This window comes from Suillus subaureus (genome assembly GCF_016647635.1).
Source record: "Suillus subaureus strain MN1 chromosome Unknown BJ212scaffold_9, whole genome shotgun sequence".
Lineage (NCBI taxonomy): Eukaryota > Fungi > Basidiomycota > Agaricomycetes > Boletales > Suillaceae > Suillus > Suillus subaureus.
This window is the reverse complement of record NW_024538565.1, coordinates 223,898-236,256: the sequence shown is the minus strand read 5'-3', so window position 1 is coordinate 236,256 and position 12,359 is coordinate 223,898. Positions and strand designations below refer to the sequence as shown.

At 49.1% G+C, this 12,359-nt stretch overlaps 6 protein-coding genes across 6 annotated transcripts; 3 read left to right on the top strand and 3 right to left on the bottom strand.

Annotated features, from left to right (window-relative positions):
• Window positions 1-52: 52 nt before the first annotated feature.
• BJ212DRAFT_1478791 (ribonuclease H-like domain-containing protein) lies at window positions 53-3,768 on the top strand (the record flags this gene model as incomplete). Its single annotated transcript, XM_041339762.1, has 23 exons — window positions 53-411; window positions 479-580; window positions 633-725; window positions 775-834; window positions 887-1,103; window positions 1,157-1,408; window positions 1,458-1,592; window positions 1,650-1,800; window positions 1,856-1,861; window positions 1,912-1,967; window positions 2,016-2,147; window positions 2,197-2,214; window positions 2,266-2,321; window positions 2,373-2,458; window positions 2,519-2,676; window positions 2,726-2,849; window positions 2,904-2,982; window positions 3,042-3,071; window positions 3,127-3,239; window positions 3,290-3,350; window positions 3,402-3,481; window positions 3,550-3,572; window positions 3,613-3,768. 23 exons carry the CDS (start codon window positions 53-55, stop codon window positions 3,766-3,768), a joined length of 2,547 nt encoding a protein of 848 aa, XP_041195097.1.
• A 662-nt stretch (window positions 3,769-4,430) lies between these two features.
• Window positions 4,431-6,112, bottom strand: BJ212DRAFT_1341602 (SOR/SNZ family-domain-containing protein). The gene is made up of 11 exons (XM_041335154.1): window positions 6,083-6,112; window positions 5,992-6,027; window positions 5,844-5,936; window positions 5,703-5,792; window positions 5,260-5,641; window positions 5,166-5,204; window positions 5,087-5,112; window positions 4,983-5,024; window positions 4,895-4,930; window positions 4,799-4,839; window positions 4,431-4,733 (listed from the first exon to the last, which is right to left on the bottom strand). Exons 1-11 carry the CDS (start codon window positions 6,089-6,091, stop codon window positions 4,688-4,690), a joined length of 840 nt encoding a protein of 279 aa, XP_041195096.1. The 5' UTR covers window positions 6,092-6,112; the 3' UTR covers window positions 4,431-4,687.
• Window positions 6,113-6,287: 175 nt separating this feature from the next.
• BJ212DRAFT_1341594 (ribosomal protein L49/IMG2) lies at window positions 6,288-6,788 on the bottom strand. The gene is made up of 2 exons (XM_041335153.1): window positions 6,660-6,788; window positions 6,288-6,611 (listed from the first exon to the last, which is right to left on the bottom strand). The coding sequence occupies exons 1-2, from the start codon at window positions 6,771-6,773 to the stop codon at window positions 6,456-6,458; spliced, it is 270 nt and encodes an 89-aa protein (XP_041195095.1). The 5' UTR covers window positions 6,774-6,788; the 3' UTR covers window positions 6,288-6,455.
• A 69-nt stretch (window positions 6,789-6,857) lies between these two features.
• BJ212DRAFT_1341591 (uncharacterized protein) lies at window positions 6,858-7,936 on the top strand. Its single transcript, XM_041335152.1, has 3 exons — window positions 6,858-7,122; window positions 7,178-7,604; window positions 7,656-7,936. The coding sequence occupies exons 1-2, from the start codon at window positions 7,008-7,010 to the stop codon at window positions 7,552-7,554; spliced, it is 492 nt and encodes a 163-aa protein (XP_041195094.1). The 5' UTR covers window positions 6,858-7,007; the 3' UTR covers window positions 7,555-7,604; window positions 7,656-7,936.
• On the bottom strand, window positions 7,937-9,962 carry BJ212DRAFT_1341589 (uncharacterized protein). The gene is made up of 3 exons (XM_041335151.1): window positions 9,328-9,962; window positions 8,581-9,278; window positions 7,937-8,524 (listed from the first exon to the last, which is right to left on the bottom strand). The coding sequence occupies exons 1-3, from the start codon at window positions 9,911-9,913 to the stop codon at window positions 8,300-8,302; spliced, it is 1,509 nt and encodes a 502-aa protein (XP_041195093.1). The 5' UTR covers window positions 9,914-9,962; the 3' UTR covers window positions 7,937-8,299.
• Window positions 9,963-10,033: 71 nt separating this feature from the next.
• On the top strand, window positions 10,034-11,058 carry BJ212DRAFT_1445991 (cyclin-like protein; the record flags this gene model as incomplete). The annotated part of the gene is made up of 5 exons (XM_041338174.1): window positions 10,034-10,179; window positions 10,232-10,313; window positions 10,371-10,720; window positions 10,780-10,888; window positions 10,921-11,058. 5 exons carry the CDS (start codon window positions 10,034-10,036, stop codon window positions 11,056-11,058), a joined length of 825 nt encoding a protein of 274 aa, XP_041195092.1.
• Window positions 11,059-12,359: the final 1,301 nt, after the last annotated feature.

Below are 12,359 nucleotides of genomic sequence, written 5' to 3'. Positions count from 1 at the left end.
CAGCGGTTGAACTTCATATAGTTTGTGAGTATCTTTACCCCGGTGGTCAATGATGGTACCTCACTCGAGTATAGCGATCTCCGGCAGCGGGAGAGATGTCAAGAACCCTCGCAGGAGGATCGAAGTGTTCGAACGTCTCCAGAATCACACAGACCCAAAATTATTCACGCCGCGCTGTATTTTCGACGGAACCGTTATCATGTACTCTTCCCGCGAGCTTCCGTTGTCTGGCAGGGACTCTCAAACCTGTAAGAGTAAGGTGTTCGAGTCGGAACTACTAATCAATCTCTATCTTTCTGAAAAGTTCGACGTCAATATGTCTGACAAACCCCGAGTGGATGGGTCTGCCCCAACTCGTGGAGTCGTCCAGGTAACCTTGAAGATGGTCGCCGCTGATCCGATCGATTTCAAGTATGTATTTCTATCGAGCGAGTTTCGTTTCGTTTTCGTTTTCGTTCTGCTTACTGACGAATTATAGTGGTTTACAAGCGTTTATTGACGGAAAACAGACCAAGCAGACCGCTCAGGTCTTGACGGCTATTAATGTGTTACAGTTGATCATCCGCCAGGCACCTAATTTGTGCGTCGCGCTTTTATCAGTATTTGGGTATGAATACTCATTTTTTCTGCAGGAAATATCCAAATAATACACGTGCATTTTTCACCAAAGACGCTGGCATACAGAGCTTGGGTGGAGGTTTGGAGTTATGGCGCGGATACTTCCAGTAAGCTCAGTATCTCTGTGGCGACGCATATTTGACCAACGTACAATAGGAGTGTTCGCCCTACCATCGGAAAGGTTTTGGTGAACATTGATGTGTCGACAGCAGTCATGTAAGCAAGCCCGCCTCAATTACTGTATACTAACTCTCAGTGTAAATCTCAGGTTCAAGCAGGATAACTTTCAGAACGCCGCTCTCGCTGTCCTGAGGCAGAACGATGTTCGTGCGCTGGAGCTCCGCGCAGATTCACCCCAGTTCCGCCAATTGAAAAGTTTTTTCAAGGGCGTTTCTGTCACGCTCGTCCACCGGAAGGGCCTCAAAAAGATTCGAGGTTTAGTTGCCAGTGCTGGCAACTTTCAGTTCGAGAACACCACGGTCAAGGTAGGTTTCGATATGAATCGCATTCATAACAGCTTCTCTCACATCGAGTGCAGGATTATTTTAAGAAAGCTTGGGGTCGCCAGCTACTCCATCCCAATATCATCGGTATTCAAGTTGGTTCAAAGGATCGCGACGAGGTCATCCCAGCAGAGATGTGTCTTATCGCCCCCGATCAGCGATATACACGAAAACTGCCTCCCGAATTTTCGTCGACCATGGTCAAGTTTTCTTCGAAGAACCCCCAAGATCGCCTGGCGCTTATCAGCGCTGGCATCAGCAATTCCATCACGGCCGACCAGCGCTCTGTAAGTAATACATTCATCTTTGCATGCGTTTAATTGACTGCTCGTGCAGGCCCTGGATTACCAAAATTCTCCGTTCTTGCAAGACGCTGGGATCACCGTGTCTCCCGACCCAATCTTGGTCACCGGGCGTGTCCTCCCGACACCAAAAATTCACTACGGGAACCCTGCCACCAGTAGACCAGTGGTAAGTCCAGGACGCTAGAATGCATGAGGTGCAATGATTTGACTTCTCGACCTACAGCAACCGCGAAATGGTTCATGGAATGTCATCGATCAGACCTTCCATGAGCCGAAGAGTCTATCGTCCTGGGGGATTCTTAATTACGCAAGGGTCAGCGACCAGACCATTAACCGATTCATCAATACCTTGCTTAACTCGTGTAAAAAACTTGGTGCCATACGTCTTTTCATCTTCTATGTATCTCGAACTAACCTTATCTGTCTTAGGAATGGGTAAATAGGATGTCGAATTTTGTTTCTAGCTGCTGATCGCTGTTTAACAGATTTGTCCCCACCTTCAGCAAGTCAGTCGTGTTCTGGCGCGTCCTCCGTGGTGAACGTAAGCGCTACGTCGATTCAATCATCAACATGGACTCATTTTCAGCAGGATATGAGGTCACTTAAACATTCCGTCCACAACAAGATAGGCAAAGATCTGGAGATGGTCCTGGCGATCCTACCGACGAGCTCGACAGATATATATCACGCCATTAAATCATTTGGTGACGTTATCGCCGGTGTATGTGCTCTTGTCTGATCGGTTCGAATGAGGCTTACATCTTGCCTAGTTCCCAACACAGTGTGTCGTGAGTTATGTCGCATTGTTTGCGACCTCCATCGTAACCTTCTCTGTCTAGCGAGAGAACAAGATCGAAAGAGCCAATGACCAGTACTGTGCGAATCTGGGGATGAAGTATGAAATCTCGATCTTTGTCTCAGCATGCACCATTAACTCGTTCGACAGAATCAACGCCAAACTTGGAGGCGTCAATTCGCTGCCAAGGTCAGGTGCGTTGGAGAAACTTATGAATGCCCCGTTCATGGTTATCGGTATGTACCGTCCCTGTTTTGCCCTGGAGACTCATCGAAGGCTGGTTCATCCTGCACCAGGTGCCGATGTGGGGCATCCTGCACCTGGCATGGTAAACCAGCCCTCTGTGGCATCTCTCGTCTATTCCTTTGATCGGTATGCTGCTCGGTACGAAGCCATGATGTCGGTTCAGCACCCTCGTCAAGAAAAGATTGATGAATTACGCAAATTAGTATATGTGAGTTCTTTTCATCTGTTATATGTACATGCGGTTCAACGATCACAAGCGCGCGATCGACGAGTTTGGTGAGCGTAACAGGGCCGCACCTGTGCGCATCATTTTCTTCCGAGATGGTCTTTCCGAAGGGGAATACGCGCTCACGGGTAAAGAGGAGATCGAGGATATCATGGGTGAGCTAGTCCAGCGACAGTTGATTCTTTTTTTCTCACCGTGGAGTCTACTAGGTGCGATTGATGACATCTGGCGGGACAAAAACCTAAAGGGCGGGAAACCTGAGTTGACATTCATAGTCGTAGGTAAACGGTAAGTCTACCATCTTTTCTATCTACTGACTTTTGTCGCTCATCTACTGTTTCCTTCAGGCACCATGTCCGATTCTTCCCGAAGAACAAGTATGTTGCTCGGCTATTACCTCCGTTTCTACTCGATTTATGAATGTATGTCTAGGAACGACGGGGACAGGTCTGGGAACTGTCCCGCAGGATTTGTCGCCGATCAGGGAGTGGGTAACCCAGCAGTACGCGATTTCTACTTACAATCGCACGGTGGTCTCCTCGGAAGTTCGTTCATTATAATCACAGACTTTATCGACTGCTAATTGTCTGTACAGCTAGCAGGCCGAGTCATTACATCACGCTCAGGGACGATATATACAAGCACAACACAGACGAGTAAGCCCGCTTCCCACTACCTCGTCCTATCTCGTTCTCACCTCGTTTTAGCCTGCAGGAGCTCGCGTTCACGTTGTGTCATGCATACGCGCGTGCAACGCGTTCCGTCTCGATTCCGGCACCTGTTTATTGTGAGTGATGGACAGATATCTACGGTGCATGCCATCTGACACGCTTTTTTTTCTTTTCTACCCCAAAGATGCCGATGCAAGTATCCCTTATGTACTGTCCACGCCTATCATCCGTATTAACTACTTAACAGATCGTCTGTGCGCGCGGCGCGTTCCATTTCAACCCCGCCATGGGTTTCGACGGTGCTACCATATCCAGCAATGATGACGCTTTTGACCTTGAACGGTGGAGGAAGAACTTCAAGGACAAGCATGCAAACTTGTCGAAGAAGATGAATTTCATGTGATATAATGCCTTCTGAAGCTCGTAGAATGAGAAATGATGTGTATACACAAACGATTGGAATGTATCAGTGATATGTAGGATGTTCGTTTGTTTGTATAAAGGAATCCAATGACCTTTTCTCGTTCTCATATGCATCGCTTCGAGTTCCTGGGCCTGTGCATTTTAGATAAAGAACCACGTATGACCCGGATAAACGATAGCCCCCTCGGACTCAGAAATCCGTCCGTCCAAGTCCAGACCGAACCCACGTAATGGACGAGAAACCCGTATGTATTACTATCAGTCATCTGTCTCGTGGTAACACCGTTTCAAAGTTCGTGCCACACGGGATGAGACAAGTTGAACAAACCGTATTTTGTCATTGCGGGTCTTGGCTGATACGGTAAAGTGGTACAGGGATGCACTACTCCTCTGTATCGGCCAAGATGTGAGCTGTGAGCCGCAAACTTGTTGGAACGAGTTACGTTATTGGATTTTATCTCGGGTCTTGATTGACACGGTGAAGTGATACCGTGACGGGTATACCCCTCCCGGAAGCCCTTGACCGTGCCAACCAAGACGTACGGTAAGAGTGAGCTGTTGGAAAGTACTGAAGTGCAGTCCAACCCTTTAAGTTCAAGTTGGGCGGACTTTTAAAAACCAGATGGCTCTTCTCAGTATGAAGCACAAACACAAGGATGCCAACCATAAGCGCGACTCACAGACCTTCTAGTGAACGTGTACACAGGACCTACCCAAAAATATCGAGCAGACGCTCAACTGGCCTTTTTGGAGCAATACATCGAAGCAACACCTCGCGCACACGACTATGCCACATCCATGTGCAATCTATTTGATATACATAGATAGACCTATAAGTTTACTTCTACCGCGCACAATCACAATCGCGTAAGTGGAATAGCTTCCTTGTATGCTTTTGTTCACCACCCGCGGGAAGCAAGTCTGCCCCCCTTCAAATTTTCATCGCTACAAAATGATGATTAACACATGCTCCAAGTACGAACGAGAGCAATTATAAATATGAAACTCACATCGTGAGACCGACCATAGGAGCACCGATATCTTCAGATACCTGATTTTGATTTCAGCATGAAACACGTAGAGATGATGAAATAAGGAGACCCTACCTCAGCGAGCATCTTGGGGTTGTTGTGATGAGTCACCTAGTACGCGTGTCAATTGAGATGATATGATCGATGGAAGGAGATAAGGTACCGCTTGTACGATGGCTCGCGCGCGTTTGGCCGGATCGCCAGACTAGAAAGAGATACGATAGAGATAAGTGGACAGAGATTACCCGCAAGTCAATAGGGACCTACGTGGAAAATGCCCGAACCGACAAATACTATTAACCGCTTGCATCAGGATCAATGCCAACGAGGCTTTAATACGACTCACTTCCATCGCAGCCCAGCTGCATCATAAGTGCTGCATCAGCTAAGATCCGTGGGCATCAGTTTTCCCACTTTACAGCATCAGCGGATGCACATACCAGGCGTGGCGATACCCCCAGCAGCGAAATTGACGACCGGTAACCGTTTTAGACGGGCTGTTTCCTTGAGGAGATGGAACGGGGCTTGGATCTCCTTTGCATACGCATACAGCTCTTCTTCGTTCATCACGCTAGCCTTTCTTATCTCGCTCATGACCGAGCGTTGATGGCGCACCGCCTCGACGACGTTACCGGTGCCGGCCTCGCCTTTTGTCCGGATGAAAGCAGCTCCTTCTGAGATGCGGCGAAGAGCCTCGCCGAGGTTACGGGCACCGCATACAAAAGGCACTTTGAAATTGTGCTTGTTGATGTGATGTTCGTTGTCTGCGGGTGTGAGAACTTCGGATTCATCGATATAGTCTATGCCGATGGCTTGTAGGATCTTTTGTGCCAAAAACGATAAATTGAACCGAGTTGGCATTATGATGAGGATAGGGACTCGCCTGGGCTTCTACAAAGTGACCGATGCGGACTTTTGCCATGACTGGGATGGTGACGGCGTCAACGATGGACTTGATCATGGCAGGGTCACTCTGGGTGGCAGGGTTGGATCAGTGAGACATTGGTGAAAGAGGAAGGCGGACCATGCGTGCAACACCGCCTTCTTGGCGAATATCTGCAGGAACACGTTCGAGTGCCATGACAGCACATGCCCCTGCCTCCTCGGCAATGCGTGCCTGAGAGGAGACGTGTTGAGTGAAAGGTCAGGGGCAGGAATATAATGATTCGCACTTGCTCTGGGTTGATAACATCCATGATGACACCTCCCTGTATGGATGAAGAGATAAGAACGGGTAGGGATGTGTTTGGAGTGTGTGAGTACCTTGAGCATTTGAGCCAAGCCTGATTTGACCTGGGAATGGTGAGTTTTGGATGGATATTGTGGGATGTGGGCGTACCCCAAATGTTCCCAACTTGCTGTTTCCTGTATCACGTTGTGCTGATCGAGGGATGACAGCTGGGGTAGGGGCGACTTGAGGGACATTTGGAGTTGAAGAGGAGTGGACATTTTAGAAAGAGATATGATTAGAAAAAATTAGATTGATGATTATATTTGCTGAGTACGAACGGAGTCACGTCGGGTAAAAATACGCGTAAATAATACGCGTGACCTATGAGATTTATTCACAATTGAAGACATCGGATGAGAGGGATATGTATAGGATGTGCGAAGACATGGAACATGTGACTACAAGTCAGAAACCCTTGGACGTGAGCCAATTGATCACATCATTCTTCCAACGACCACCTGAGATGACAAGGTGCCTTTGTGCTATGACCTGGACTTTTAAACGACTTGCTTGTGGGGAGTTGTGGCTGAAGAGGGATTGTTTCAAGTCGTTGGCAAGAGACTGCAAGTGGTGTCAGAAGATGAGACAAAAGGGATGAAAGACAATCACGTCAAGTTTTCCTTGGACGTTCCGAATTGAGATGATGTATTTTGTGCCACCGTTGCGAATGTCAGTGTAGACAGGCAAGGAACCACGAGAGTTGCGTGGAATGAAGAAACGCATAGTGGAATGGTTGATCGGGGTTTGAATTGGTTGAACAAAGCCAGCAGAACTACCTCAATCCGTCAAAATAAATTTGAAATTGATGTAATGATGAAACCCCCCTTGATCTGGCCTCCTTGCCTCCTTACGTAGCTATGGAGTTCCTACTCACTTATTTACCTTTATCCGAAGGTCTCACTCTCCATATAAGACCCCATACCATTTCCTCCTTCCTTCCTTCTCTCTCTCACCATCATGTCCCTGCCTGACTGCTGGTCATCAGACTCCAATCCACTACCTCTCCTAGACTGGTCTGACCTCTGGATTAATGCTTTCGACAAAGGCAAAATCCCTTCCTATAATGCCTACTGTAAGCACCTTCTCAATTCTTAAATCCCCCCACCTCCTAATTATAGTATTCCCAGTTCCTCCATCCCCTTCTGAAACATGCTCCTCCTTCTCAACCGATCTATCACCCTCCCCAGAACCAGTCACCATACGTGTAGTCTGTGACGTTCCTCTACTCGCTCCTCGTCCACTTCCATATCATTCTCCAACTTTCCTCAAATTCGATCTACCCGATCCCGACGAAGACTTGTCACACCCACCCTACACACACAGACCTTCCAAACGGAAACGTGATCACAACGACAACCACGACCATGATCATTTGCGTGTAAAACGCCGAAATACTGGTTTGCAACGATGGGCAGCCGGTGTCCATCGCCAAGCTCACTCCGGTAGCGGTACACAGGACCGTTCTCACGTGTATACCGCTACCCGGCCTGATCGCTTGCCATGAATCATTCCTAATCTTAGGGGCATCCTTCTCACTTCATATTATTCCCCTTTGTCAGTCATTTTCTCTCCCTCTCAACTCCTTTCTAACCTCCCCTCACTCAGTCCTTATGCCAACCCGATTATGTATATCTCCCCAGGGCCACTTGATCTTTGCCACATATTTTTGCCGCCCCACCGCCTTTCTATCACACAGCTTAATTCGCACAGTACGTTTCCTCCACACCACACCACCGCAAGTTAGATTCATAATTACCAGCATTAACTCCACATTGTACAGTATTACATAGCATGTCATCTGAATCTTTCAGATAGTGGAATCGTAGCATATGATCACCTCATGCCAAGGCCCCACACAATTACCGCTTTCAATGGCAAGTTTCCACCAAGCATCATGTTCTCAACATCTTGATGCCTTCCGATGTGGATGCCAACTGCAATATGTTCATTTCCGTAAGTTCCATTCCATGGCGCGCGTCCCTGACGGCGCGGCGTTCACAAAAAATCGCGTATATTCCACAACCGGATCCTCCCACTATACGTCAAAATCCCCTCCCAAATAAATACATTCCACTTCGAGGTATGTACGCTCCACCAACGCAGCCCACCACGGTGCAGAAGCAAGGACTCTATAGCACCATCATCTGCAACAGACCTGATCAGGCAGTTAGTATTATTAGCATCCGTCCCGATAGCCTTGCAGTTACGTTACAAACAACTTCTAGTAGCTAGTAATAGTGGTCTAGGGCTCAACCTGTAGAACCGGAAAACTCTGCCTCAAAATCAAAAAACCCATTCGCACTCGCAGCTTTCCTCCGGTGATTCTCCGCATGCTCACGCCGTATCTGAGCAGCCCGGAGGTCTATACTCGTGATTTCCAATTCGTGCAGTGCTCGTCGGACGGCTTTGGAGATTTGCACTTGTTCAGATGCTGCGCGTGAACGGCTGGCTTCGATGGCTTCGATTTGGGTTAGCTGTGTTGTGTCGTGTTAGATGTGATGCGATGTGATAGGAGTAGTTTGATAATTACCTCGTCTTTGTGTTTTTGGCCTAGCCGTTCTTTAAGTGTTTCGCGGCGCGTAAAGGGGGGGAGGAATGGCGCTGTGGGGGCTTTGGGCATTTCACCTGGGAGTTCCTCTGGTACTGGGTGTTTGAGGGATGGAGCGGGAGATGCCGGCGTTGGAGGCGTTTTGACTGCACTCAGTGCGTGATAAGGTGAGTGGGACGGGTCGCGCATTTTAAAGTCTCCTTCGGCATCTTGGTCTGTGGACTCTTGCTTGGCTGAAGCTGGAGAACGACCGATATGTGCGTCTTCAAGGACCGATTCGGCCTTGAGACGGAAGTCGTCGTTAGGTTCAGCTTTGACATATGGAGAGGCTGATTTTGTGGCTGATTTCTCATCTGGAGCGCGAAGCGAGCGTTGGGAATGTGCTGGGGAAACCGGCAGACGCGTTTCTTCATGCGTAGGTTTGGTATCTCGAGACATCGAGCGCTTTGACGGACGGGGACTGGGAGTCCGACTCCCGCGTCGCCTGTAGTCTGATTGGTGACTTCGAGGCCCTGAAGGTGGATGGGGAGTATGCCCTGACTCGTGCTTTACCGGAGATCTCGATGAATACCGATTAGCGCTGCCATCAGGAGAAGGTGGCCTGCTGTATCGTCTAGGTGAGTATGAACGACGAGGAGACTTTGTAGGCGAATAGTGCTCCCGACGGTGTTCATTTGAATCTATATATTAAGAGTTAATAGCATAACATGCTTTAGAGTGTAAACGTACCTTGACGTGGAGAATATGGAGCTCTATGCATACCCGATCTCTCCCTATCATCGAATCTTCGTCGATCATGGTGATTCCTGTCATACTCCCGACTCCTTCCCCGCCCTCCATAGTCCCTATCTCGCTCCGAATCGCGGACTCGCCAGCTTGCTCCTCCGTGGTAACTACTCCCTCTGCGCGGTGAAACACGACCCCTCCCGCGCCCTCGTCCCCTTCCTGAATGTTCATCGCGCGTCCAAGCCCTATCGTCCCTACGCTCCGAAACCCTTCTGTCTGGCTCCCATCCCCTCTCTCCTCTAGGGCGTTCATCACGGTGGTAGTACTCGCGGTGGGTATCATTTCGAGAAGGCGAAGTATAGGTATCTCTTCCTCGAGGTGAACGTGGTGGTGGTGACCGGGGAGGATGATAACTTCTATCTCTGTCTCTCTCTCTTTCGCGATCACGGTCTCTGTCATCGCGTCGGGGACGGTAATGGTCTGGTGCAGCCATTGGCACTGGCCTGCCTACATATCGCCTGTCATCTGCAGGCTCAGGCCAGCTACTTGCTGTTCTGCTGACTTCTGGTTTGGGAGGTAGACCGCTCATGGGGAGTTGCTTGAGGTTGTCGGAGGGTTTGTGAAGGGTATATTTAGTGCCGCGGAGATTGAATTCAACAGGCCCTGAATCTGTGTTGGTGCAAATGCTTGAGAGGACTGAGCGTCAGACATGCCTGTTGATCTAGTCCCATTAGCTTCGACGTCTCAGATAGAACGCACCCCTTCTAGAGAGGATGGTATACCTGCGGAATTGGAAGAGGATCTGAGGGCATTTGGGTGCAAGCTTATTCATGAAGCTGGGATATTGCTGAAACAGTACGTCCAGCGCAGCGTTTACACTGAATCAAGTTATGAAACCTTTGGACAGAAAACAAGTTGCTGTAGCTACAGCTCAAATCCTATTCCAACGTTTTTGGTATACAACTTCCATGAAACAGTTCGGTATCGGTGTGAGTCCTCTGCTCTTATCCCACTAAAACCCAACTAACGACCGACATCCACAACAGGATATCGGAATGGGAGCCCTATACCTGGCATCCAAACTCGAAGAATGCCCACTCCGTATACGCGACCTCATCAACACCTACGATCTCCTTCTCCAACGCACCTCCCACACCCTCTCCTCTTCGCCCAAACCCAAAGACCCCTTCAAATACGCGCCAATGTCTTACTTCGGCAACACCTTCTACGATCTCAAAGACGCGCTCGTCGTAGCTGAGATGCAGATCCTCAAGCGACTGGGGTTTAACGTCCATGTGGTCCTGCCATATGGCACGCTTATAAACTATCTCCGCGTGTTGGGGTTGACGAGTCGGAAGGATGCTTGTGCGAGGGCGTGGGGGTACCTTAACGATGCGTGAGTGATTCTTGTCACTCATGTTTTATGTCGCACGTTCTGATAGGATGGGAGCATAGCATGCAAACGCCAGTTTATGCGTTATATGCGGTCCCAACGATAGTCAGCGCAGCTATCCTCCTTGCTTCTCGTCAACTTGATATAGCACTGCCTTCTCGCCGCCTCATTGTTGGTGGGACCTCTTTGATGCGCCTTGGGAGGACGTGTGGAGCGTTTGTGGGTATGTTATGCGCTTGTATCGCGAGCGCGCACCGGAGGAGAGGATGAGGGTGATGAGATTGGTGGGTAAGAAGGATGTGAGGGGGTGGTTGGAGGAGAATGCTGTTGTGCAGTCTTGATGTGGTCTTGGCGACTTGGGCTACGTGGTTTTGGTCCGTGCGGCTCTATACGCTGCGGTTGCCTCATGGACCAGGTCCCAGGGCAGATGTGGTTTGGTCCGTGCGGCTTTTCTTGCTGATCTGCATGCTGCGGTCGGTAGGCTTATGGTCCGAGATGACCATGCATCTATCAATTCATTGGTCACCGCAGCTTTGACAAGCCGTCGTCGCCTCCGCGAGTTATAGTCCCGCTCCGCGCTGAGGATGGCGCTGACATCATCTCACTGAGATGCTGAAGACTGGAAACTTTGAACTGGGATATACCCAGACTTCCTCTTGCTCTTCTTTCCTGGTCACCCCTTCGTTTGTCCTCCCCCCATATACGTCTATGCTCAGTACGCCACTCCGGTCCTTCGTTTGTCCTCCCAGCAAACCCATCCATGTTCAGCAATGCCTCAGTTCTACATCGATTAGCAGTACACCCTTGTATTTGAGGATTTTGTCTCGAATCATTGCATGTTGTATGAGTTGCAAATCTCATTGCAGTGGTGTGGTGAAGCTGCACTTTTGTGCACCCATCACTTCTACTCGCAGCACCGGTCCTGCCTCGTTTGACGCCGACTCGAATTCAAAAGCATAGTTCCCGTTGCCCGGTTTGGAGTTCGTTTGGACTTGCAGTAGCCTGTCGATTTTCCATAGATGGCGCTAATTCATCTCCACCTAAACACCATTGGGTAGAGACGCTCAGCATCAAAATTACTGAGAAGGAACGACTGTCTTCACTGTCTCCCCAGGGCAGACTAGCTCGACATATGTGAGCAACCAGGCTCCTCTTTCCTCGTTGTCTCTTTCATACTCTGGAGCAAGTCCACTCTGTCGCAGGATACGTGAGTGTGCTTATCCTTTCTGTCAGCATTACGCCCCTGAACTTGTCTACAATCGTTGCATGCTCATTTGGTCTGCAAAGAACACCCTGAGCAAACCTTTTTTTGATTAGCTCCCCAGAATGGCCCATCCCCATGTTGACAAAAACGATCCAACTCTACCAGCCCCTTTTAGTTCTAAGCTACTTACCCTGCCGGGTCCGCCGTATTATGTACGTCCAACCCACCCCAAGCCACTTTGCGCTAGCCCTACGAGCTTCTAGGGCTAGAACTTGATTGGCTATCAATTGTTCTCGACCGTTGTGCACATTGTACTCAATTCCGATTCGGAACAAAATCATGGTCGACGTAAGGTGAGGCCCTAGTATTGCCGACACCATCCATTTTTATTTTATTTTCCTTTTCCTGGCTAATTATAACGGAGTCTTGAGTCATGAA

Coding starts and splice junctions, on each gene's coding strand:
- BJ212DRAFT_1341602 (XM_041335154.1), bottom strand. Junction 5,793..5,843: donor AAGGCGGTGTTGCACGCATG/GTCCGCCTTCCT, acceptor CCTGCCACCCAG/AGTGACCCTGCCATGATCAA. Junction 4,931..4,982: donor CGCGAGCCATCGTACAAGCG/GTACCTTATCTC, acceptor CACGCGTACTAG/GTGACTCATCACAACAACCC.
- BJ212DRAFT_1341594 (XM_041335153.1), bottom strand. CDS start 6,773: ATGCGTTTCTTCATTCCACGCAACTCTCGTGGTTCCTTGCCTGTCTAC. Junction 6,612..6,659: donor ACGTCCAAGGAAAACTTGAC/GTGATTGTCTTT, acceptor CACCACTTGCAG/TCTCTTGCCAACGACTTGAA.
- BJ212DRAFT_1341591 (XM_041335152.1), top strand. CDS start 7,008: ATGTCCCTGCCTGACTGCTGGTCATCAGACTCCAATCCACTACCTCTC. Junction 7,123..7,177: donor CCCTTCCTATAATGCCTACT/GTAAGCACCTTC, acceptor TAGTATTCCCAG/TTCCTCCATCCCCTTCTGAA.
- BJ212DRAFT_1341589 (XM_041335151.1), bottom strand. CDS start 9,913: ATGAGCGGTCTACCTCCCAAACCAGAAGTCAGCAGAACAGCAAGTAGC. Junction 9,279..9,327: donor TCCATATTCTCCACGTCAAG/GTACGTTTACAC, acceptor CTTAATATATAG/ATTCAAATGAACACCGTCGG. Junction 8,525..8,580: donor GCCAAAAACACAAAGACGAG/GTAATTATCAAA, acceptor GACACAACACAG/CTAACCCAAATCGAAGCCAT.